This window comes from Convolutriloba macropyga, chromosome 11 (assembly GCF_964194025.1).
Source record: "Convolutriloba macropyga chromosome 11, txConMacr16.3, whole genome shotgun sequence".
NCBI classification, from domain to species: Eukaryota; Metazoa; Xenacoelomorpha; order Acoela; family Convolutidae; genus Convolutriloba; species Convolutriloba macropyga.
The window spans coordinates 29,431,222-29,457,751 of NC_134478.1; the positions used below are offsets into that span (position 1 = coordinate 29,431,222).

At 34.2% G+C, this 26,530-nt stretch overlaps 1 protein-coding gene across 1 annotated transcript in view; it reads right to left on the reverse strand.

Annotated features, from left to right (window-relative positions):
* LOC142349013 (intraflagellar transport protein 52 homolog) overlaps positions 1–25,269 on the reverse strand; it is a 28,071-nt gene extending 2,802 nt beyond the window's left edge. Inside the window, exons 1-3 of the mRNA XM_075400412.1 lie at positions 24,490–25,269; positions 18,068–18,217; positions 17,756–17,848 (exon numbers count right to left, since the gene is read on the reverse strand). Coding sequence (XP_075256527.1) covers positions 17,756–17,848; positions 18,068–18,217; positions 24,490–25,233 — 987 coding nt within the window. The 5' untranslated portion in view covers positions 25,234–25,269. The remainder of the gene's footprint in view (positions 1–17,755; positions 17,849–18,067; positions 18,218–24,489) is intronic.
* Between the last annotated feature and the right edge of the window lie 1,261 nt (positions 25,270–26,530).

The window sequence follows — 26,530 nt, forward strand, 5'->3', positions numbered from 1 at the left end:
TCTGTCAAAACTTAGAACAGAGACTAAAAACCAAATAGAAAAAAAATACGCTCAAAACTCAAACAACTGCTATCATTTGAAAACAAGGATTCTCAAAAGAAAACGATCATCAGCTATTCAGTAAAACCATGATATAGTTCCAATCTTGTTTAACCAGAAAAACTACGACACTTGTCCTCATTGAGACTAAGTAAAAAAGACTAACTATCTTACCGACCAAGTACAACAAGCAAGCAAGACCCACAGAAGATTATTGATATTTCTAAACAAAGCACGTCTAAGTTGTCGTCATATGCTCGTAACAAAAATCGCGACGACGAAAAAAAAACCAAGAGAAGGCAAATAATAGCCTCAGCTATCGATGTGCGGCTATTAATAAAAAAAATCTGTAAGAACGGTCAAAATTCAAAAAACCACCGATAATTTTTGCAAACAGCTTCTGTCAGAGTAGTTGAAAATGAATATTGAAATGGTTAAATAGCTTCAATTACACTTCGTCATATAGCTAATGAGACCTCTCATTGATGAAATAAAGTGATAAGACAACAATTATGAAAACGGGCAAACTAGAAAAATCAGTTAATATTTGTGAAAACAAGTATCAGAGTTCTCAAAAGCATTAGATATGGAATCAAGCTTTTAATTAACTTCATTTATGCCTTATTTAGAGTGTCAATGGGACGGCTCATTACAAGAATACGGTTCCTGTAATGCATTTTGATGAAAGCAAAAAAGAATATTGATTTTTCTTTTTCAATAAGATTTTTGATCCGAAGAATATTATTGATCTTCTGCGGAAGGTTATTGATATTTCTGAACAAAGCACGGCGATATTGTAAAAACCCTTACGCAAGAATTCAAAACATAAAGCAAATGTATTTTGAATAGCATTAGAAGGACAAGGAGAGCTGTCATTAGCGGGAGAGACTGATATGACAAACAAAATTTCAAAAGGACAAAACTCGAAGTCACGGATTTTTCTTGAAAACAAGTAGTCTAAAAGTTGTCAAATTAATTAGACATACAATCAACCATTCAAAAAATTAATTAACAATCATAAGACAGCTAATGAGACCTGCCATTCATCGCATGACATAAAATCTGTAAGAACGGTCAAAATTCGAAAAAATATCATCGGTAATTTTTGCAAACAGCTTGTGTCAGGGTAGTTGAAAATGAAAATTGAAATGGTTAAATAGCGTCAATTACACTTCATCATATAGCTATTGAGACCTGTCATTGATGACATAAAGAGATAAAACAACGATTATGAAAACGGGCAAACTAGAAAAATCAGTTATTATTTTTGAAAACAAATATCAGAGTTCTCATGAAATCAAACTTTTAATTAACTTCATTTAGGCCTTAAATAGAGTCTCAATGGGACGGCTCATTTCAAGAATACGGTTCCTGTAATGCATTTTGATGAAAGCAAAAAAGAATATTGATTTTTCTTTTTCAATAAGATTATTGATCCGCAGAATATTATTGATGTTCTGCGGAAGGTTATTGATAGTTCTGAGCAAAGCACAGTGAAGTTGTAAAAACCCTTACTCATGAACTGAAAACATAGAGCAAATGCATTTTGATTAGCATTAGAAGGACAAGGAGGGCTGCCATTGGTGGGAGAGACTGATATGACAAAAAATTATTCAAAACGGACAAAACTCGAAGTCACGGATATTTTTTGAAAACAAGTAGTCTAAAAGTTGATAAATTAGTTAGATATACATTCAAACAATAAAAAAGCTTCAATTACGCCTCATAAGATAGCTAATGAGACCTGCCATTGATTGCAGGACAACAAAACATCTGTAAGAACGGTCAAAATTCAAAAAACCACCGATAATTTTTGCAAACAGCTTGTGTCAGAGTAGTTGAAAATGAATAATAAAATGGTTAAATAGCTTCAATTACACTTCATCACATAGCTAATGAGACCTGTTATTGATGAATTCTCAAAAGCTTTGGATATGAAATCAAGCTTTTAATTAACTTCATTTATGCCTTATTTAAAGTTTCAACGGGATTGCTCATTACAAGAATACGGTTCCTGTAATGCATTTTGATGAAAGCAAAAAAGATTATTGATTTTTCTTTTTTTTCAAAAAGATTATTGATCCGCAGAATATTATTGATCTTCTGCGGAAGGTTATTGAAATTTCTGGACAAAGCACGGCGAAGTTGTTAAAACCCTTACTCAAGAATTGAAAACATAAAGCAAATGTATTTTGAATAGCATTAGAAGGACAAGGAGAGCTGTCATTGGCTGGAGAGGCTGACATGACAAAAAAAACATTTCAAAACGGACAAAACTCGAAGTCACGGTTGTTTTTTTGAAAGAAAGTAGTGTAAAAGTTGTTAAATCAGTTAGGTATACATTCAACCAATCAAAAAGCTTCAATTACGCCTCATAAGATAGCTAATGAGACCTGCCATTGATTGTAGGAGAACAAAAAATCTGTAAGAACGGTCAAAATTCAAAAAACCACCGATAATTTTTGCAAACAGCTTTTGTCAGAGTAGTTGAAAATGAATATTGAAATGGTTAAAAAGCTTCAATTACAATTCATCATATAGCTATTGAGACCTGTCATTGATGAAATATAGTGATAAGACAACAATTATGACAACGGGCAAACTGGAAAAATCAGTTATTATTTGTTAAAAACAAGTATCAGAGTTCTCAAAAGCATTACATATGAAATCTAGCTTTTAATTAACTTCATATATGCCTTATTTAGAGTGTCAATGGGACGGCTCATTACAAGAATACGGTTCTTGTAATGCATTTTGATGAAAGCAAAAAAGATTATTGATTTTTCTTTTTCAATAAGATTATTCATCCGCAGAATATTATTGATCTTCTGCGGAAGGTTATTGATAATTCTGAACAAAGCACGGCGAAGTTGTAAAAACCCTTACACAAAACTGAAAACATAAAGCAAATGTATTTTGAATAGCATTAGAAGGACAAGGAGAGCTGTCATTGGCGGCAGGGACTGATATGACAAAAAATTATTCAAAACGGACAAAACTCGAAGTCACGGATATTTTTTTGGAAACAAGAAGTCTAAAAGTTGTTAAATTAGTTAGATATACAATCAACCAATCAAGATGCTTCGATTACGAATCATAAGATAGCTAATGAGACATGAGACCTGCCATTCATTGCAGGACAACAAAAAATCTAAGAACTGTCAAAATTCAAAAAAAATCATCGTTAGCTTTTGTAAACAGCCTATGTCAGAGTAGTTGAAAATGAATATTGAAATGGTTAAATTGCTTCAATTACACTTCATCATATAGCTGATGAGACCTGTCATTGATGACAAAAAGTGATAAGTCAACAATTATGAAAACGAGCAAACTAGAAAAAGCAGTTATTATTTTTGAAAACAAGTATCAGAATTCTCCAAAGCTTTAGATATGAAATTCAGCTCTTAATTAACTTCATTCATGCCTTATTTAGAGTGTCAATGGGACGGCTCATTACAAGAATACGGTTCTTGCAATGCATTTTGATGAAAGCAAATATTATTGATATTTATTTCTCAATAAGATTTTTGATCCGGAGAATATTATTGTTTTTCTGCGGAAGATTATTGATATTTCTGAACAAAGCACGCCGAAGTTGTTAAAACTCTTACTCAAGAATTGAAAACATAAAGCAAATGTATTTTGAATAGCATTAGAAGGACAAAGAGAGCTGTCATTGGCGGGAGAGGCTGATATGACAAAAAAAAACATTTCAAAACGGACAAAACTCGAAGTCACGGTTATTTTTTTTTGAAAGAAAGTAGTCTAAAAGTTGTTAAATCAGTTAGGTATATATTCAACCAATCAAAAAGCTTCAATTACGCCTCATAAGATAGCTAATGAGACCTGCCATTGATTGTAGGAGAACAAAAAATCTGTAAGAACGGTCAAAATTCAAAAAACCACCGATAATTTTTGCAAACAGCTTTTGTCAGAGTAGTTGAAAATGAATATTGAAATGGTTAAAAAGCTTCAATTACAATTCATCATATAGCTATTGAGACCTGTCATTGATGAAATATAGTGATAAGACAACAATTATGACAACGGGCAAACTGGAAAAATCAGTTATTATTTGTTAAAAACAAGTATCAGAGTTCTCAAAAGCATTACATATGAAATCTAGCTTTTAATTAACTTCATTTATGCCTTATTTAGAGTGTCAATGGGACGGCTCATTACAAGAATACGGTTCTTGTAATGCATTTTGATGAAAGCAAAAAAGATTATTGATTTTTCTTTTTCAATAAGATTATTCATCCGCAGAATATTATTGATCTTCTGCGGAAGGTTATTGATAATTCTGAACAAAGCACGGCGAAGTTGTAAAAACCCTTACACAAAACTGAAAACATAAAGCAAATGTATTTTGAATAGCATTAGAAGGACAAGGAGAGCTGTCATTGGCGGCAGGGACTGATATGACAAAAAATTATTCAAAACGGACAAAACTCGAAGTCACGGATATTTTTTTGGAAACAAGAAGTCTAAAAGTTGTTAAATTAGTTAGATATACAATCTACCAATCAAAATGCTTTGATTACGAATGATAAGATAGCTAATGAGACCTGCCATTCATTGCAGGACAACAAAAAATCTATGAACTGTCAAAATTCAAAAAAAATCATCGTTAGCTTTTGTAAACAGCCTATGTCAGAGTAGTTGAAAATGAATATTGAAATGGTTAAATTGCTTCAATTACACTTCATCATATAGCTAATGAGACCTGTCATTGATGACAAAAAGTGATAAGTCAACAATTATGAAAACGAGCAAACTAGAAAAAGCAGTTATTATTTTTGAAAACAAGTATCAGAGTTCTCCAAAGGTTTAGATATGAAATTCAGCTTTTAATTAACTTCATTCATGCCTTATTTAGAGTGTCAATGGGACGGCTCATTACAAGAAAACGGTTCTTGTAAAGCATTTTGATGAAAGCAAAGATTATTGATATTTCTTTCTCAATAAGATTTTTGATCCGCATAATATTATTGTTTTTCTGCGGAAGATTATTGATATTTCTAAACAAAGCACGCCGAAGTTGCAAAAATCCTTACTCAAGAATTAAAAACATAAAGCAAATGTATTTTGAATAACATTAGAAGGACAAGGAGAGCTGTCATTGGCGGGAGAGACTGATATGACAAAAAATTATTCAAAACGGACAAAACTCGAAGTCACGGATATTTTTTTGAAAACAAGTAGTCTATAAATTGATAAATTAATTAGATATACATTCAAACTATCAAAAAACTTCCATTACGAATCATTAGATAGCTAATGAGACCTGCCATTCAATGCAGGACAACAAAAAATCTGTAAGAACGGTCAAAATTCAAAAAAAATCATTAGTAATTTTCGTAAACAGCCTGTGTCAGAGTAGTTGAAAAGGCATATTGAAATGGTTAAATAGCTTCAATTACACTTCATCATATAGCTAATGAGACCTGTCATTGATGACAAAAAGTGATCAGTCAACAATTATGAAAACGGGCAAACTAGAAAAATCAGTTATTATTTGTGAAAACAAGTATCAGAGTTCTCAAAAGCATTAGATATGAAATCAAGCTTTTAATTAACTTCATTTATGCCTTATTTAGAGTGTCAATGGGACGGCTCATTACAAGAATACGGTTCTTGTAAAGCATTTTGATGAAAGCAAAGATTATTGATATTTCTTCAATAAGATTATTGATCCGCAGAATATTATTGATCTTCTGCGGAAGATTATTGATATTTCTGAACAAAGCACGCCGAAGTTGTAAAAACTCTTACTCAAAAAATTAAAAACATAAAGCAAATGTATTTTGAATAACATTAGAAGGACAACGAGAGCTGTTATTGGCGGGAGAGACTGATATGACAAAAAAAATTTCAAAACGGACAAAACAAAGTCACGGATATTTTTTTGAAAACAAATCGTCTATAAATTGATAAATTAATTAGATATACATTCAAATAATCAAAAAGCTTCCATTACGAATCATAAGATAGCTAATGAGACCTGCCATTCATTGCAGGACAACAAAAAATCTCTCAGAACGGTCAAAATTCAAAAAAATCATTAGTAATTTTCGTAAACAGCCTGTGTCAGAGTAGTTGAAAAGGCATATTGAAATGGTTAAATAGCTTCAATTACACTTCATCATATAGCTAATGAGACCTGTCATTGATGACAAAAAGTGATCAGTCAACAATTATGAAAACGGGCAAACTAGAAAAATCAGTTATTATTTGTGAAAACAAGTATCAGAGTTCTCAAAGCATTAGATATGAAATCAAGCTTTTAATTAACTTCATTTATGCCTTATTTAGAGTGTCAATGGGACGGCTCATTACAAGGATACGGTTCTTGTAAAGCATTTTGATGAAAGCAAAGATTATTGATATTTCTTCAATAAGATTATTGATCCGCAGAATATTATTGATCTTCTGCGGAAGATTATCGTTATATCTGAACAAAGCACGCTGAAGTTGTAAAAACCCTTACTCAAGAAATAAAACCATAAAGCCATAAATAAAACCAAAGGTATGCATTCAACCAATCAAGAACCTTAAATTAGGCCTCATAAGATAGCTAATGAGGCCTGCCATTGATTGCAGGACAACAAAAAATCTGTAAGAACGGTCAAAATTCAAAAAACCACCGATAATTTTTTCAAACAGCTTGTGTCAGAGTAGTTGAAATGAATATTGAAATGGATAAGTAGCTTAAATTACACTTCATCATATAGCTAATGAGACCTGTCATTGATGAAATAAAGTGATAAGACAACAATTATTGAAACGGGCAAACTAGAAAAATCAGTTAATATTTGTGAAAACAAGTATCAGAGTTCTCAAAAGCATTAGATATGGAATCAAGCTTTTATTTAACTTCATTTATGCCTTATTTAGAGTGTCAATTGGACGGCTCATTACAAGAATACGGTTCTTGTAATGCATTTTGATGAAAGCAAAGATTATTGATATTTCTTTTTCAATAAAATTATTGATCCGCAGAATATTATTGATCTTCTGCGGAAGATTATTGATATTTCTGAACAAAGCACGCCGAAGTGGTAAAAACCCTTACTCAAGAATTGAAAACATAAAGCAAATGTATTTTGAATAGCATTAGAAGGACAAGGAGAGCTGTCATTGGCCGGAGAGACTGATATGACAAAAAACCATTTCAAAACGGACAAAACAAAGTCACGGATATTTTTTTGAAAACAAGTAGTCTATAAATTGATAAATTAATTAGATATACATTCAAATAATCAAAAAGCTTCCATTACGAATCATAATATAGCTAATGAGACATGCCATTCATTGCAGGACAACAAAAAATCTTTAAGAACGGTCTAAATTCAAAAAATCATTGGTAATTTTCGTAAACAGCCTGTGTCAGAGTAGTTGTAAACATTGAAATGATTAAATAGCTTCAATTACACTTCATCATATAGCTAATGAGACCTCTCATTGATAAAATAAAGTGATAAGACAACAATTATTGAAACGGGCAAACTAGAAAAATCAGTTATTATTTGTGAAAACAAGTATCAGAGTTCTCAAAAGCATTAGATATGAAATTAAGCTTTTAATTAACTTCATTTATGCCTTATTTAGAGTGTTAATGGGACGGCTCATTACAGGAATACGGTTCTTGTAATGCATTTTGATGAAAGCAAAGATTGATATTTCTTTTTCAATAAAATTATTGATCCGCAGAATATTATTGATCTTCTGCGGAAGATTATTGATATTTCTGAACAAAGCACGCCGAAGTGGTAAAAACCCTTACTCAAGAATTGAAAACATAAAGCAAATGTATTTTGAATAGCATTAGAAGGACAAGGAGAGCTGTCATTGGCGGGAGAGACTGATATGACAAAAAAAACCATTTCAAAACGGACAAAACTCGAAGTCACGGATATTTTTTTGAAAACAAGTAGTCTAAAAGTTGATAAAATAGTTAGATATACATTCAAACAATCAAAACGCTTCAATTACGAATCATAAGATAGCTAGTGAGACATGCCATTCATTGCAGGACAACAAAAAATCTTTAAGAACGGTCTAAATTCAAAAAATCATTGGTAATTTTCGTAAACAGCCTTTGTCATAGTTGAAAATAAAAATTGAAATGGTTAAATAGCTTCAATTACACTTCATCATATAGCTAATGAGACCTCTCATTTATGAGACCTCTCGTTTAGCTAATGAGACCTCTCGTTTTCATAAAATAAAGTGATAAGACAACAAATATTGAGACGGGCAAACTAGAAAAATCAGTTATTATTTGTGAAAACAAGTATCAGAGTTCTCAAAAGCATTAGATATGAAATCAAGCTTTTAATTAACTTTATTTATGCCATATCTAGAGTGACAATGGGACGGCTCATTACAAGAATACGGTTCTTGTAATGCATATTGATGAAAGCAAAGATTATTGATATTTCTTTTTCAATAACATTATTGATCCGCAGAATATTATTGTTTTTCTGCGGAAGAATATTGTTATTTCTGAACAAAGCACGCCGAAGTGGTAAAAACCCTTACTCAAGAATTGAAAACATAAAGCAAATGTATTTTGAATAGCATTAGAAGGACAAGGAGAGCTGTCATTGGCGGGAGAGACTGATATAACAAAAAAACATTTCAAAACGGAAAAAACTCGAAGTCAAGGATATGTTTTTGAATACATGTAGTCTAAGAGTTGTTAAATCAGTTAGATGTACATTCAACCAAAAAAAACTCTGTAAGAACGGTCAAAATTCAAAAAACCACCGATAATTTTTGCAAACAGCTTGTGTCAGAGTAGTGGAAAAAGAATATTGAATTGGATAAATAGCTTCAACTACACTTCATCATATAGCTAAACAGACCTGTCATTGATGAAATAAAGTGATAAGACAACATTAATGAAAACGGTCAAACTAGAAAAATCAGTTATTATTTGTGAAAACAAGTATCACAGTTCTCAAAAGCTTTAGATATGAAATCAAGCTTTTAATTAACTTTATTTATGCCATATCTAGAGTATCAATGGAACGGCTCATTACAAGAATACGGTTCTTGTAATGCATTTTGATGAAAGCAAAGATTATTGATATTTCTTTTTCATTAATATTGATCCGCAGAATATTGTTGATCTTCTGCGGAAGATTATTGATATTTCTGAACAAAGCACGCCGAAGTTGTAAAAACCCTTACGCAAGAATTGAAAACATAAAGCAAATGTATTTTGAATAGCATTAGAAGGACAAGGAGAGCTGTCATTGGCGGGAGAGACTGATATGACAAAAAAAAAACATTTCAAAACGGACAAAACTCGAAGTCAAGGATATGTTTTTGAATACATGTAGTCTAAGAGTTGTTAAATCAGTTAGATATACATTCAACCAATAAAAAAAACTGTAAGAACGGTCAAAATTCAAAAAATCACCGATAATTTTTGCAAACAGCTTGTGTCAGAGTAGTGGAAAAAGAATATTGAATTGGATAAATAGCTTCAACTACACTTCATCATATAGCTAAACAGACCTGTCATTGATGAAATAAAGTGATAAGACAACATTAATGAAAACGGTCAAAAAGAAAAATCAGTTATTATTTGTGAAAACAAGTATCAGTTCTTAAAAGCCTTAGATATGAAATCAAGCTTTTAATTAACTTCATTTATGCCATATCTAGAGTATCAATGGAACGGCTCATTACAAGAATACGGTTCTTGTAATGCATATTGATGAAAGCAAAGGTTATTGATATTTCTTTTTCAATAAGATTATTGATCCGCAGAATATTATTGATTTTCTGCGGAAGAATATTGTTATTTCTGAACAAAGCACGCCGAAGTTGTAAAAACCCTTACTCAAGAATTGAAAACATAAAGCAAATGTATTTTGAATAGCATTAGAAGGACAAGGAGAGCTGTCATTGGCGGGAGAGACTGATATGACAAAAAAAACATTTCAAAACGGACAAAACTCGAATTCAAGGATATTTTTTTGAAAACATGTAGTCTCAAAGTTGTTAAATCAAATAGATATACATTCAACCAAACATATCTGGCAGATTGCCAGAAAATAGCCGCAAAAGCTTCATAGATCTGCAGTATAAAAAAACAGTAAAAACGACAGCCCAAAAAAATTCGTCGTTTTATTGAAGGCTGATATGTTATATATATTTTGATTAAAAAATCTGTATAAGTTTTTGCTGCCTCTATTAGCTGCTCTCAAATAACCTTCATTTAGAGTGACACAGACACCCATTTGACCTTATCTTTTTGAATTAAAGTAAATAGAAGTCAATTTCAAAGTGAGGAAGTCATTTTCGAGAGTGAGGTAAGTCAAGTGTGACCGAAAAATTAATCAGCCGAATGAACGAAAAAAACTCGCTCAACTAAGAGCGATAAATGACGTCACACATGCATTTCAGTTGAAATTGCATGAACGAATGAACAAAAAGCAGATTTGAAGTGGTTGTGACCTCATATGGTCGTAACAAAAATCTCGACGACGAAATAAAAAACACGGGAAGGCCAATAATAGCCTCAGCTATTGCGGTGCGGGTATTAAAAAAAATCTGTAACAACGGTCAAAATTCAAAAAACCACCGATAATTTTTGCAAACAGCTTGTGTCAGAGTAGTCGAAAATGAATATTGAATTGGATAAATAGCTTCAACTACACTTCATCATTTAGCTAAAGAGACCTGTCATTGATGAAATAAAGTGATAAGATAACAATTATGAAAACGGGCAAACTAGAAAAATCAGTTATTATTTGTGAAAACAAGTATCAGAGTTCTCAAAAGCTTTAGATATGAAATCAAGCTTTTAATTAACTTTATTTATGCCATATCTAGAGTGTCAATGGGACGGCTCATTACAAGAATACGGTTCCTGTAATGCATTTTGATGAAAGGAAAGATTATTGATATTTCTTTTTCAATAAGATTATTGATCCGCAGAATACTATTGGTTTTCTGCGGAAGAATATTGTTATTTCTGAACAAAGCACGCCGAAGTTGTAAAAACCCTTACTCCAGAATTGAAAACATAAAGCAAATGCATATTAAATAGCATTAGAGGGACAAGGAGAGCTGTCATTGGCGGGAGAGACTGATATGACAAAAAATATTTCAAAACTGACAAAACTCGAAGTCACGGATATTTTTTTGGAAACAAGTAGTCTAAAAGTTGATATATTAGTTACATATACATTCAAACAATCAAAAAGCTTCAATTACGAATCATAAGTTAGCTAATGAGACCTGCCATTCAATGCAGAACAGCAAAAAATCTGTAAGAACGGCCAAAATTCAAAAACTCATTGGTAATTTTCGGAAACAGCCTGTGTCAGAGTAGTTGAAAATAAATATTGAAATGGTTGCATAGCTTCAATTACACTTCATCATATAACTAATGAGACCTCTCATTGATGAAATAAAGTGATAAGACAACAATTATGAAAACGGGCAAACTAGAAAAATCAGTTATTATTTGTGAAAACAAGTATCAGAGTTCTCAAAAGCATTAGATATGAAATCAAGCTTTTAATTAACTTCATTTATGACTTATTTAGAGTGTCAATGGGACGGCTCATTACAAGAATACGGTTCTTGTAATGCATTTTGATGAGAGCAAAGATTATTGATATTTCTTTTTCATTAATATTGATCCGCAGAATATTGTTGATCTTCTGCGGAAGATTATTGATATTTCTGAACAAAGCACGATGAAGTTGTAAAAACCCTTACGCAAGAATTGAAAACATAATGCAAATGTGTTTTGAATAGCATTAGAAGGACAAGGAGAGCTGTCATTGGCGGGAGAGACTGATATGACAAAAAATATTTCAAAACGGACAAAACTCGAAGTCACGGATATTTTTTTGAAAACAAGTAGTCTAAATGTTGATATATTAGTTACATATACATTCAAACAATCAAAAAGCTTCAATTACGAATCATAAGTTAGCTAATGAGACCTGCCATTCAATGCAGAACAACAAAAAATCTGTAAGAACGGCCAAAATTCAAAAACTCATTGGTAATTTTCGTAAACAGCCTGTGTCAGAGTAGTTGAAAATAAATATTGAAATGGTTGCATAGCTTCAATTACACTTCATCATATAACTAATGAGACCTCTCATTGATGAAATAAAGTGATAAGACAACAATTATGAAAACGGGCAAACTAGAAAAATCAGTTATTATTTGTGAAAACAAGTATCAGAGTTCTCAAAAGCATTATATATGAAATCAAGCTTTCAATTAACTTCATTTATGACTTATTTAGAGTGTCAATGGAACGGCTCATTACAAGAATACGGTTCTTGTAATGCATTTTGATGAGAGCAAAGATTATTGATATTTCTTTTTCACTAATATTGATCCGCAGAATATTGTTGATCTTCTGCGGAAGATTATTGATATTTCTGAACAAAGCACGCCAAAGTTATAAAAACCCTTACGCAAGAATTGAAAACATAAAGCAAATGTATTTTGAATAGCATTAGAAGGACAAGGAGAGCTGTCATTGGCGGGAGAGACTGATATGACAAAAAATATTTCAAAACGAACAAAACTCGAAGTCACGGATATTTTTTTGAAAACAAGTAGTCTAAAAGTTGATATATTAGTTACATATACATTCAAACAATCAAAAAGCTTCAATTACGAATCATAAGTTAGCTAATGAGACCTGCCATTCAATGCAGAACAACAAAAAATCTGTAAGAACGGCCAAAATTCAAAAACTCATTGGTAATTTTCGTAAACAGCCTGTGTCAGAGTAGTTGAAAATAAATATTGAAATGGTTGCATAGCTTCAATTACACTTCATCATATAACTAATGAGACCTCTCATTGATGAAATAAAGAGATAAGACAACAATTATGAAAACGGGCAAACTAGAAGAATCAGTTATTATTTGTGAAAACAAGTATCAGAGTTCTCAAAAGCATTAGATATGAAATCAAGCTTTTAATTAACTTCATTTATGACTTATTTAGAGTGTCAATGGGACGGCTCATTACAAGAATACGGTTCTTGTAATGCATTTTGATGAGAGCAAAGATTATTGATATTTCTTTTTCATTAATATTGATCCGCAGAATATTGTTGATCTTCTGCGGAAGATTATTCATATTTCTGAACAAAGCACGCCGAAGTTGTAAAAACCCTTACGCAAGAATTGAAAACATAAGGCAAATGTATTTTGAATAGCATTTGAAGGACAAGGAGAGCTGTCATTGGCGGGAAAGACTGATATGACAAAAAAAAACATTTCAAAACGGACAAAACTCGAAGTCAAGGATATTTTTTTGAAAACATGTAGTCTCAAAGTTGTTAAATCAGTTAGATATACATTCAACCAAACCTATATGGCAGATTGCCAGAAAATAGCCGCAAAAGCTTCCTAGATCTGCAGTATAAAAAAAAACAGTAAAAACGACAGACCAAAAAAATTCGTCTTTTTATTGAAGGCTGATATGTTAATGTTATATATTTTGATTAAAAATCTGTAAAAGTTTTTGCTGCCTCTATTAGCTGCTCTCAAATAACCTTCAATTAGAGTGACACAGACACCCATTTGACCTTATCTTTTTGAATTAAAGTAAATAGAAGTCAATTTCAAAGTGAGGAAGTCATTTTCGAGAGTGAGGTAAGTCAAGTGTGACCAAAAATTTAATCACCCGAATGAACAAAAACTCCCTCAACTAAGAGCGAAAAGTGACGTCATATTCATTTCAGTTGAAATTGCATGAACGAATTAACAAAAAGCAGATTTGAAGTGGTTGTGACCTCATATGGTCGTAACAAAAATCTTGACGACGAAATAAAAAAACCACGAGAAGGCCAATAATAGCCTCAGCTATCGCGGTGCGGCTATTAAGAAAGAATCTGTAACAACGGTCAAAATTCAAAAAACCACCGATAATTTTTGCAAACAGCTTGTGTCAGAGTAGTTGAAAATGAATATTGAAATGGTTAAATAGCTTCAATTACACTTCATCATATAGCTAATGAGACCTGTCATTGATGAATTAAAGTGAAAAAACAATTATGAAAACGGACATACTAGAAAAATATGTTATTATTTGTGAAAACAAGTATCACAGTTCTCAAAAGCTTTAGACATGAAATCAAGCTTTTAATTAACTTCATTTATGCCTTATTTAGATTGTCTCAATGGGATGGCTCATTACAAGAATACGGTTCTTGTAAAGCATTTTGATGAAAGCAAAGATTATTGATATTTCTTTTTCAATAAGATTATTGATTCGCAGAATATTATTGATCTGAACAAAGCACGCCGAAGTTGCAAAAACCCTTACTCAAGAATTGAAAACATAAAGCAAATGTATTTTGAATAGCATTAGAAGGACAAGGAGAGCTGTCATTGGCGGGAGAGACTGATATGACAAAAAAAAAAAACATTTCAAAACGGACAAAACTCGAATTCAAGGATATTTTTTTGAAAAAATGTAGTCTCAAAGTTGTTAAATCAAATAGATATACATTCAACCAAACATATCTGGCAGATTGCCAGAAAATAGCCGCAAAAGCTTCATAGATCTGCAGTATAAAAAAACAGTAAAAACGACAGCCCAAAAAAATTCGTCGTTTTATTGAAGGCTGATATGTTAAATATATTTTGATTAAAAATCTGTATAAGTTTTTGCTGCCTCTATTAGCTGCTCTCAAATAACCTTCATTTAGAGTGACACAGACACCCATTTGACCTTATCTTTTTGAATTAAAGTAAATAGAAGTCAATTTCAAAGTGAGGAAGTCATTTTCGAGAGTGAGGTAAGTCAAGTGTGACCAAAAATTTAATCACCCGAATGAACAAAAACTCCTCAACTAAGAGCGAAAAGTGACGTCATATGCATTTCAGTTGAAATTGCATGAACGAATGAACAAAAGGCAGATTTGAAGTGGTTGTGACCTCATATGGTCGTAACAAAAATCTTGACGACGAAATAAAAAAAACCACGAGAAGGCCAATAATAGCCTCAGCTATCGCGGTGCGGCTATTATGAGAAAATCTGTAACAACGGTCAAAATTCAAAAAAACCACCGATAATTTTTGCAAACAGCTTGTGTCAGAGTAGTTGAAAATGAAACATGAAATGGTTAAATAGCTTCAATTACACTTCATCATATAGCTAATGAGACCTGTCATTGATGAATTAAAGTGAAAAAACAATTATGAAAACGGACATACTAGAAAAATATGTTATTATTTGTGAAAACAAGTATCACAGTTCTCAAAAGCTTTAGACATGAAATCAAGCTTTTAATTAACTTCATTTATGCCTTATTTAGATTGTCTCAATGGGATGGCTCATTACAAGAATACGGTTCTTGTAAAGCATTTTGATGAAAGCAAAGATTATTGATATTTCTTTTTCAATAAGATTATTGATCCGCAGAATATTATTGATCTGAACAAAGCAAGCCGAAGTTGTAAAACCCTTACTCAAGAATTGAAAACAAAGCAAACGTATTTTGAATAGCATTAGAAGGACAAGGAGAGCTGTCATTGGCGGGAGAGACTGATATGATAAAAAAAGTCTTTCAAAACGGACAAAACTCGAAGTCAAGAGTATTTTTTCGAAAACAGGTAGTCTATAAGTTAGTTAAATTAGTTAGATATACATTCAACCAATAAAAAAAATCTGCAAGAACCGTCAAAATTCAAATAACCACCGATAACTTTTGGAAACAGCTTGTGTCAGAGTAGTTGAAAATGAATAATGAAATGGTTAAATAGCTTCAATTACACTTCATCATATAGCTAATGAGACCTGTCATTGATGAAATAAAGTGATAAGACAACAATTATGAAACCGGGCAAACTAGAAAAATCAATTATTTGTGAAAACAAGTACCAGAGTTCTCAAAAGCTTTAGATATGAGATCAAGCTTTCAATTAACTTCATTTATGCCATATTTAGTGTGTCAATGGGACGGCTCATTACAAGAATACGGTTCTTGTAATGCATTCTGATGAAAGCAAAAACTAAAAGTATACATCATTAGCGCACGTTTCAATTTTTAAAAACATTCGTGAACAAAAACAAAACATACCCGGCAGATCGCCGGAAAATAGCCGCCGTTGATTCCCATAACCAAGATTGGGTTTGCAAGAAGAGAAAAAAACTAGTGAAAAATGATTTTTGTACAAACAATTTTAAAGTGCGAACTATTTTGATGTCATTTTAGATTCGAACGTGCTCCTGTTTCGTAGTGAGACCACACAGGGGCTAGTATCAAAACCAAAAAGCATTAGAGATGGTAACTAAGAACAAATTTCGAGTAACGGGCATCTAAAATTGGGCTTTATGGGTTTATCCCGTTTCTATCTCTGATTTCGTTTTTTGATACTGAATCTGTTCATTTTCAATTGCTTTGCTGAGCAACTACTGTCTAAAAACACGTTTAGCAGAATGAGAGAAGAGTAAAACTAGCCTAGAGAGGTCGAAAAGATTTCACGGAAAATGTTGAAAAGGCGTAAAAATGAGGTACAGCAAAAAAATTTTATTCGACGAAGTAAAAAAATTAGGAGCGCTATAATAGCCGGCTGAGAAGCTGAGGCGGCTATTTAAAAAAACAGTGCAGCAGAGCAGGACAAGAAACATAGCAGTACAAGTCCTGATGTACAATTCAAAAAATTTTCATTGGCTAGAAAAATAATTAGACCAAGAACAGACTATGTGTGAATTGGGAAAACCATTTCTAAAAAATCAGTTAAAAAAGTCGATGTCAAACTGCCGCATGCGAACAAAAAACCACTAGCCAGAAATGGAAATTCGGTTAAAACAAAAAAACTAGGCCTAAAATGAACAATGAATGGATTGTGAAAACCACTTAGAAAAACATCCGATCCGAAAAAACAGTGAAAATCGGAGTGAAATTGCCGCATGTGAACAAAAAACCACTAGCGACAAAGCGAATTTTTGTTCAAACACCGTTTTCTCACTCTACTTTAAAAGTAGAGCAAAAAAATTTCACGCCCCAAAACCACTCGCTTTTTCGCTCCATTTCCTGTTTCGACGTGACCAAAATCACTACTCAAAATTGACTTCAAAAATCATGAAAATGTGTGAACGGATCTTTAAAAAAAGACAGCGCCCCAATAAAATTCAAATTCTTTGAATTGTAATAACATGCAGAACGTAAAATTGTCTCAAAATCTGGAAACTTGCGCAAAAACTGTTTCTTCACTCAAATTTAAAAGCAGTTAGACAAATTTCACGCCTTAAAACTTACTCTTTTCGCTCCTTTTACAACTCCAGCGTGACAAAAATCACTACTCTAATTTGACTTCTCGTTGACAACAAAAGTCGAAAAAAGTATGCGAGAAGACAGCGGCCCAATACGATTCAAACTCTGAATTGTAAAAAGGCAAGAAAGGCATTAATAGCTCGGCTATCGCAGCTATGAATAAAAATTGCTACAAACTTCGCTTGCGAGTAATTAATTATACAATTGTCAACTGTTTTCTATCTGTTTGAATTTAAACGAATCAACTGAACGCGACATCTAATTTAAGAGTTCAAAAAACAACAAATTGACTGAATTCAGTTATATTTTCAGAGAAAATTCAAAAATTTATGTGACCGAGTTCATATTAGGAAACGCGAAAAAGCCAAAGTGCTAATTTGTGAAAACTACATTTGAGTTGGAACACTTAGATTTTTATTACAGATTACTTACGAGTGGGACGAGAGAAGTGTCGAATTCGAACAGCGTGTCCTCGAATAGTGTATCTTCTTCTTTATTTACTTCCTCTGTCTCCTGAAGGGAGGCCTGAAAGAAAACCTTTTTACGTCACACTACTGATTAAAAATCGTAATACATTCGGTAATAGTTTTAGTTAAAATAAAAACACAGAAAACTAGATACGTTAACAATTTTTTGATAACATTAAAAAATTTAAAATCCAATTTATTATCGCTTCTTGATAAAGGGCAGCCGTATACTGAGAATTTTAACAGATCTAAAACATTGCTGAAATAACTTTAGTACCTTCACATTCTCGGACATTGTCGTGGTGTCTGGTATGAGGAGATAGTCGCCCACTTCGGGATCCCCACTGTCAATTTTGTTTAAAGCGACGTCATCCGGACCTTTCATCAACCACTTGAACAGCACTTCTCCAATCTTCCAATTCTCTTCCTAAACAGGCACAATTTACGATGCAACTTACTTATGATTGACTGGTTTTGATTTTGTGTCTCGTTCACAAAAACAGTGAAATATGCATTCCTTTTCATGATAATAATGGTCACGATAAAGAGCAAAGTAATAGGACATGTAAATAATCGACCTGGAATTCATTATGCGAATTGAAATAGAAAGTATCATACCACTTTTGACTCTTATGCAGTCTGGATTTATCTTCAATTGGTAGAAAAACGTAGTAGTATACACTGATGGCCACTGAGGTAAACAAATTGATCCGAAACGTGCTTGAAAATCCCAAGCAATTTGAGGGATTCGAGTCCTCTGCTAGTGGTTTAACACAAGAATTAGCGATGATTATTAAGTGGCAACGCGATCCAGAGAATCTTTTCTCAGATGCTGAGAAAAAAATGACAGAGAAAGGATGTCTTTCTACTTAAAACACAACTTCAAGCGTGCTACATGAGAACGAACTACTTTGGGAAAACACATGGGATACTATTTACACAGGCTGATGCAAATTTTACTAATGGCCGACGGGAACAGTGGTTAAAGAGCATGTAGATATGCTAAATTGAGGTGTTCCTAAAGTCAAACATTCCATCAGAGCGACTTTCGTTTTTCGGTACTCAGACTCCAGAGAGACAACAAAGGAAGATGCTCCAAAGATTTCAAAAAAATGAATTGAAAACAGATTGTAGTGTGGTCAGAGGAAAAATTTCCATTCGATTATTAAATCTTTTAGCCTATGTACTCAATTCTTTAGCAAGACTCTTAGAACTCAAATGAGCTGACCAGAGAAAAAACTACTAGCCTTTGTAAGATTGATCGTAATATTAAAGGCTGATGAAAACAACGAGTGTTCTTAATCCCATCGATTTGATAGATGGAAAAACGATAAAATTCTGTAGGCAAAGCATCCGAAAGCGTCACAATTATTTCAGGAAACAATCAACGTATCAGATCTTCCACCTCTAGAAAAACTCGAAAATAGCAGCACAATTGAAGAACGCCCGGCAATTGACTTGTTGGTCGAAACTCCCTGCATCGATCATACGCCAACCACTGGTTTGATGCGTTACTTTTAGAATCGGGCTCGGAAGCTCCAGATCGAGAGACCTAGAGGGCAGGAGGGCCAACGTCAGGAATTGCAGGTCAGGTATTTGCAGCTCAAGATTGCGTGCTGCACTTTAAATTGTAATGATGGCGGCACATTTCTATGAAAAGCAAATAACTGCAAGAGTATATTATCGGCAGAGAAACCACACAGCTATTTTAAACGACAAGTTTGTATATTTGAGCCGTTCCGGCTCTGAATGGGAAGAAGCAAAAAATATGGCTCATTGTCGATTGACTACGGAGGGAACTGTCTGGCGGGGACAAGCCCCTTAGACATTCCCTGTTTGGTTTAAAGTCCATGAACGCTTTTGAGTTTCATCAAAACGTCTCCTTTCGTTGTTCAGTGAAGCTCAAGCAACCACGTACGAAAGTGTTTGTAACGCGACTGAGGTTCAAACCTCGGACTCCATGCCATCTGTTTGGTTTGCGGTAACCACTGTGCCACCGCAGCCTGGAGTACACGTGTATTAAACTTCTGTTCAACAATGACGGTCACCAGTAGACGACGAACAGACATCTCATGTGCTGCCGGGCCAAAACGCACGTATTGATCAATTCTTCTATTTGCAAAATAATTGTTATACCAACAAAAAAACAGGAACGCCAACGCACTGGCAATTGCAACGCCTAATTGACCTAATTTCCAAACTGCTTTTCTTTGATCAACGAAAAACGGAATAATGATGTGTTTGAACTGACACATGCAGCACAATTGACGCATATCGCGCACTTTGCCAACTTTCTCCGCTTTTAGGCAATTGGGGCAAAATTAAAGTGGGTTTTAATTGGGGCAAATTGGGAACAGCTATCTTTTCGTCTAATATAAACTAGATTTCAGGACAATTTCAATAGACCAACACAAAAAATCAACTTCTATGTCAGTTTTGAGCAATTTCCAATTATCCCAGTTCACCTCAGTTTTTCCATGGAAAAATGCCCAAAAACCATGGAAGGATTGTTTCAATTTTCTCGGGTCATAAGGATCGTTGTCCCTCATTTTAGCATTCGGACCTGCATGCAAAAATTCAGCCAATTCCTACAAATGCAATCCAAGAAATCCCTCAAGCTGAATTTGGAGGCAAGAGTCAAAAGCCGGCAGGGCCCCTATCCCAGTGACTCCACGAGACCTTTGTGCGCATTCACGCGCAACCACCTTGTTTCTCAGCTTGGTAATTTTATTGCAAACGAAAACATATTGTGCCTCAAAATCAAAGCCTTGTTCTCTTTGTCGACTTACTGAATTGGACAAACAGCCAGGTGTCAGACCAATACGCATTGGCAAAACGTTGCAACGATTAATTGGTAAGGCTGTAGCTGAGTTGACTGGCAACAATTTGTAGTATGGCTTTGGATCAGAACAACTAGCTAAGGAGTGTCATGTGGAATCGGAAGACCGATTCACGGATTTATTTGAGCAGAAGTCTTCTAACTGTTTTGCTTTGTTGCAGCTCGTTGCAAAAAATGCTGATTCATAACAGAAAATCAGCGCTCCTAAATGATAGAAACCTTAGTTCCCGAACTTCACTTTTCTTTACAAAAGTTATCCAGAAAATTCTAAACTCGTGTGATGTCTCTATTCACGAAGAAAAAATTTAAGGCAAACCTCGTCCAAATTTGTTTTATGGAACACCATAAAACAAATTTGATTTGAAAGGTCTGCCTTGAATTTTTCCTTCTTCGTTGTGGATCTATGGCCTTTAAAAAAAGACTGCATAACCCCACAAATCAAACAAAGTTTTATTCAGATGACGCCTGAAACTAACTGGAATTGTACCATAAACATGTCATCTTGAAGTCTTCATTGAAGATTTAACTAACGTGAAAGAACTGATTCATAAAAAATCACAAACGGCAGCTAAGACTTAACTTTTCAGTGCTGCAGCCAACTTCCGTCATCATGAAAGTTCGGTTTTTTATAAAAAGCAGTTATGGTCGAATGGAATTTTCTGATAAAAGTTGTCCGCGGATTCGATGTATTTTTGAATCCATTAGATGATTCAATAAAAAACCAGTTCGTATCAGCCATAAACAACATTTAAATCAGCAGTCCCCCAACAAAGCCTTCTCAATTTGTCAGCCGAGAATAGGGGTTAGGTATTCCGAACCCAGTAATAAAAGCAAGAGAGTAGTTTGATATGTCCAGGAGTATATCTTTGTTTTCGAATTCCATTTTAGTGGAACAAATTTTAACTTCAACGCACTCAAAAACCAATTTTGAGTTTAATCTTCAAAATGAATCGCAGCAGAAAAATATAAATAATAAGTTATTGGAAAAAGAGGAACGTTAGAAAGAAATAGATGCAGACGAATTCCAAAACAGGGAGCTCCTGATGGTTAACAGTAAACGTGTAAGAGAACTTTGTTTTGTCGATAATCGAATTCCAATATTCCATACCGCAAAGAAACGGTTTAGCCATAACAAATCTCCATGTAAAACTTGATGCCTGTGATGAAGACCAAGATCAGCGTGCCCTGATCTGCAAAAAGAAGGTATTTTTACTCAAAGGCACACACAATTGACTTACACTCATAAAACTAGCAAACCGTAAAAATTCGGAGAATCAGTCAGCTCTAAGAGCCTATCTCCTTATTAGAGGTGTCTCGAGCCAGCAAGAAACTGCTTCGGTCAATATTTGTGTCACAGACACTGAGGCAAAAATTTACAGTAGCCGAAAATCAGTGGAGGTCTTGAAAAGCTGCGCCAGCGAAAAAAATACAAAATACTCTGAAGCTTGCCATGAGAAATATATCGCTTTCAGTCCGTTCGTTTTCAATGCTGACGATATAAGGGTCAGATAAAGCAAAACTTTTCTCAGATCGGCAGACGGTCTCACTATTAAATGGCTTTAACAGTATAATCAAGAACTGGGCCAGACATATTGAATTTTCAATTTTCAATACTAAAGTGTTAAATCAGTGCACAAGAGGAATTGGATCTAAGTGGAAATCGTTGACCACGAGAAAAATCTTTAACGTTCCGGTAGTAATTGATAAAGACTTATCGATCAATTGCCGCCAAACTTGAGTAGGCAGCATAATCATAGGCCAAATGAAAACTGACTGAATCCGAAAATGTTCTTGCTCGTCACCCTCTGAGGGAGGGGGGACAACAGATTTTAACGCCGATAAATACAGTGCTCAGATGTTTTGTCACCCAATGAGGAGGCATCAAACTACAATAGGAGGGGAGCTCAATTTAAGATAAATTAAATCGGTTTCAAGAAGAGAAAACCTGCAACTTTTGATAAAGATTGCGAATCTTTGCTGTTTAGACCAAGGCCAAACTCCTGACAGAAAATTGGTTTAAATAAATAATAAACTGTGGTTTTACTTGATTGTAGCCTTGTGGCTTTCCATGAATTATTATATTATTATTATTATGGCTTTGTGACAATTTCACGGGGAGTATAAGTCACGGAAATATAACATAGAATTAGCTCGACAGTTTTGGCACAGGCACAAAAAAATAGAACTACAGAGGTTATTCTGAGCCCAGTTTTCAAGAAAAATTTCCACATTCCAAAAATTCTAGAAGTCTTCCTTTCAAAATGATGTTGTCGAAAAAGTTTATTTTATTTTGGAGGATGTGCACCCGAAATCAAGTTCTATACAAAAAATTGAGTCCAGTCCTATACCAATTGAAATCCAATTCTATACCTAGAATTGAAACAACTAAAGAAATAAGATTGATTACTAGTCTTCTAATAGACCATTAGACTTTTTCGGTTAGATTCGGTTTGATTCGCTCTCTAACGAAAAAGCCCTAAGAATTTTCTCAAAATTCATATTCGAAATCAAAAACTCAAGACACTAATACTCATGAATTAGGGCATATACGTTTGTCACTACTTAGATGCACACTATTGATCTTTAACTAGTAAAATTTCATAAAAGTTAAAGTTCATTAAGTTATTTCAGAAGTAATTTTTTTTAGTGAGTTAGGTCACGCAATTGACCGATAAGCAGAACAAATGAAATCACGCATAAAAATTTGAACTGCAAAGCAGTAGAAATAACTGAAATTGAAAAATCCAATTTCAAGAAGTCAGTTGGCAAGAATCATCGAAGGAGATGACGAATAAAAAAATCACGATGTCCCCAATAATAGCAGCTACTGCTCCGCGGCTATTAATAAATGACTTCTTCTTACCTGACTCAAGTAAGAAGTTTTAAGCGAGAACACAAGCTGTAGTTGATTACCAAGAAAACTGCTTTGCAATCTACAAGTCATTCGTAGCTAAGTTTCGGAATTTATTGTATCACCACAGACGTAGGAGCCAATATCCAAACGCACGTCCTACCGTCGTTCTTTGACTCTCCGGTGTCTCAATCCGCACGGCGATTGTATTCGCTACTAACCCGGGAGGTCGGACTTAAAATCAAGGAGCCAATAGATTACGAAACGGAGTACGCTGCTTCGCTGACCGCATGCGCTCCGCTTGAAGAGAATCGAGCAAATGCTCATCTCACCCAAGAACGCATAACGCACGACCAACGAACCGCACGCCGGAATATTATTTTATCGCGTAAGAAAGATCTTATGGAAAGCCTTCAGACCGAGCAACGCCACGTAATAGAAATTGCTTTGGAAAAAGGAGCCTCGAACTGGCTCACAGCTCTACCGCTTAAACGTTACTGTTTTACACTAGCGAAGTCCGAATTTAGAGACGGGCTTTGCATTAGATATAACATTGAGGCCAAAAATAATTAATTCTTCTGCGCAGCGCTATCATATGCCTCAGAGGGTGCCGTGGTTCCAAACGCCCGACCGATATAGATAGTTCTTGCAGTGCCATAGTGCGGTAGGGGAAACTAGATTCATAACAAATTAGCTTATATAGAAATTCAATTCTTTTGACGCAGCTCTAAAAGAGTTATAGTGCCTTGTCTTAAAAATTATATACGATGCAGTGATGTTTATGAATAGATTTCTCATGACGCAGCTCTTAAAGAGCTATAGTGCCTTGTCTTTAAAATTATATACGATGCAGTGATGTCTCATAGTGGGGGATCACTACTCATCCATTGGATTGTCCTATGCGGCTTAAGAGCAAACCCCATAAGGGATATTTTTTAAAAAAAATTTATTGCATCTCTTAAAATCGTAACATCTCTTCAGAACATGATTGACTTTTACAATTCTATACCTTGTTTATGTACTCCTTATTAAACATTCGAGTAGACCCGAGAACAGCTAGCCTTCCACCCGAATTGGGATCCTCGTAGAAAGCCATAACCGGTCTGTTGATTGGGAAACATACTGATCCGGTTGAAAGTACGGGTACAGAATGGAGTTCCTTAGTCATGTTTTTGACATTAAGCGTTGCACCGAATGGATAAACAAAAGTTATTGCTTGTGAATTGTTTCCCTCGTCCTCAGAGGAGAGAATTGTAAATGCTTTCCCAGCAGCTTCACTGATTCCCCGATTCAACACGCCATTTGTTATCAAGGCTTCTTTGGGATGATGGAACTTGTAGTACTCTAAACGGACAACACTGTCGGCGTTTACCGATATTCCGAAGTCTTCGAGGAAGTAGTTGATATTTGTCTGGTACTTTGGCTCACCACCTTCTCCCATCATAATTAGAACTGCGTTTCCAGATTCAATATGATGTTTCAATAGGCTGAACTCGGTGCTTGTGAACATTTTGCGTGGTCCGCAAGTAATGAAAAGCTTACAAGCTCGAAGATCACTTTCATCAATATTTTCTCGGGTCATTCGTTGCGCTTCACGAATAGTATAGTCTGACTGCAATCGACGCTTGAGTTCTTTGAGTGTGTCTTTTACATCAAATTCTTCGTCTTTGCAAGTGTTGAAGAAGATTGCACCTCCGCTCTGAGATGCTGCTCCAGAAAGAGCACGGTCAAAATCTGTGTTTCTGTCACGCATTATAACCTGCAGATAAATTCAAACTTAATGGGGCTCAATGTAATCAACTTTAGTAAAGTAATAACGATTCCAAGTTGAAGGATGAAAAATGGGTATCAAACTCTGTTCTATGTGACGAAGGTATTACCATCAAGTACAGAAAGTTCCATGTCAAGAATTAATCATTGAATCAGAAATTAGATTCACGCCCACATTACATACAAATATCAGAAATTAGTTTAAGCTTCATACAGAACATGCATTCTTTGAGTTTTCCCATTAACCCCCCCCCCCCTCTTCAAGCTCTGTGGACATATAACGTATGGGCCTCCATCATGTTACAAATCATAATGCCGGCTACAATGGAAAAGACCCTTGGGATCTTTTCCGTTTGTCCCCCCCCCCCCCCCAGTACTTATGTGCCCCCAGTTACAGAACACGTCCCATTACATAGTAAATCATCATATAAAAATGTGGCACGTGCGTCTAGGGCGTGCAAATAATATGCGTCTACTACTAAGGGGGGGGGGGCACGAAGGGAAAAGATCCGACCTGTGAGTGTCGCACGTTTGTGCAGAAAAAATGAAAACCCTTGGGCTTCAAGGTTAAAGATGTAGTCCAATTTATTAACCAATCATGGCTGCCACAGGTTGGACAGGTGTCGAAGAATTACAAGAGATTTGGTAAAACAAAGCTCGGGCTTAGAATTCAATTCTTGTGATACACTTATTAAATAGCTACATGCAACAGCAGTAACAGAAAGTAAAAGCCAATTAGTCTAATTCTAAATTTAAAAACGAACGTTTTCGCTATAACTAGCATCGTCAGGTTATCAACTTTACTCTATGAGGTTTTCCAAACGAAAAAAAATTATATCAACAACCATTACAAAGATTAAAGTTTTTGTGTTATTGGAATGGATCGACGTGATAAAATCGAATTTTCGAAAATCTTCGATTTTCAACTTTCAAAACATATCGCTTAATTTTTCCATTTCTGATACTTTGAGGGACTATTTTCCGACAGTAGCGTAATTTTTCGCTTTTTTGCATATAATGTTCTTTAATAAAAGAGACCAAATTGTTAAAAAAAATTCGGATCTTTATTACAAACGTTTTCGAACTTCACGTTAATCGTCAACTAAAAACTATTTCACAAATTGCTAAAGGATAAAATGAATATGTATTTACATTTGTCTAGGACCGCAATTTAATTAATTCTAGGAACTATCTCAAGAAAATTAAATCGAAAATTTTTCATTTATACAATATTTAGCCTATTTACAACTAATATTTACAGCTGTTATCATTTTATTGAA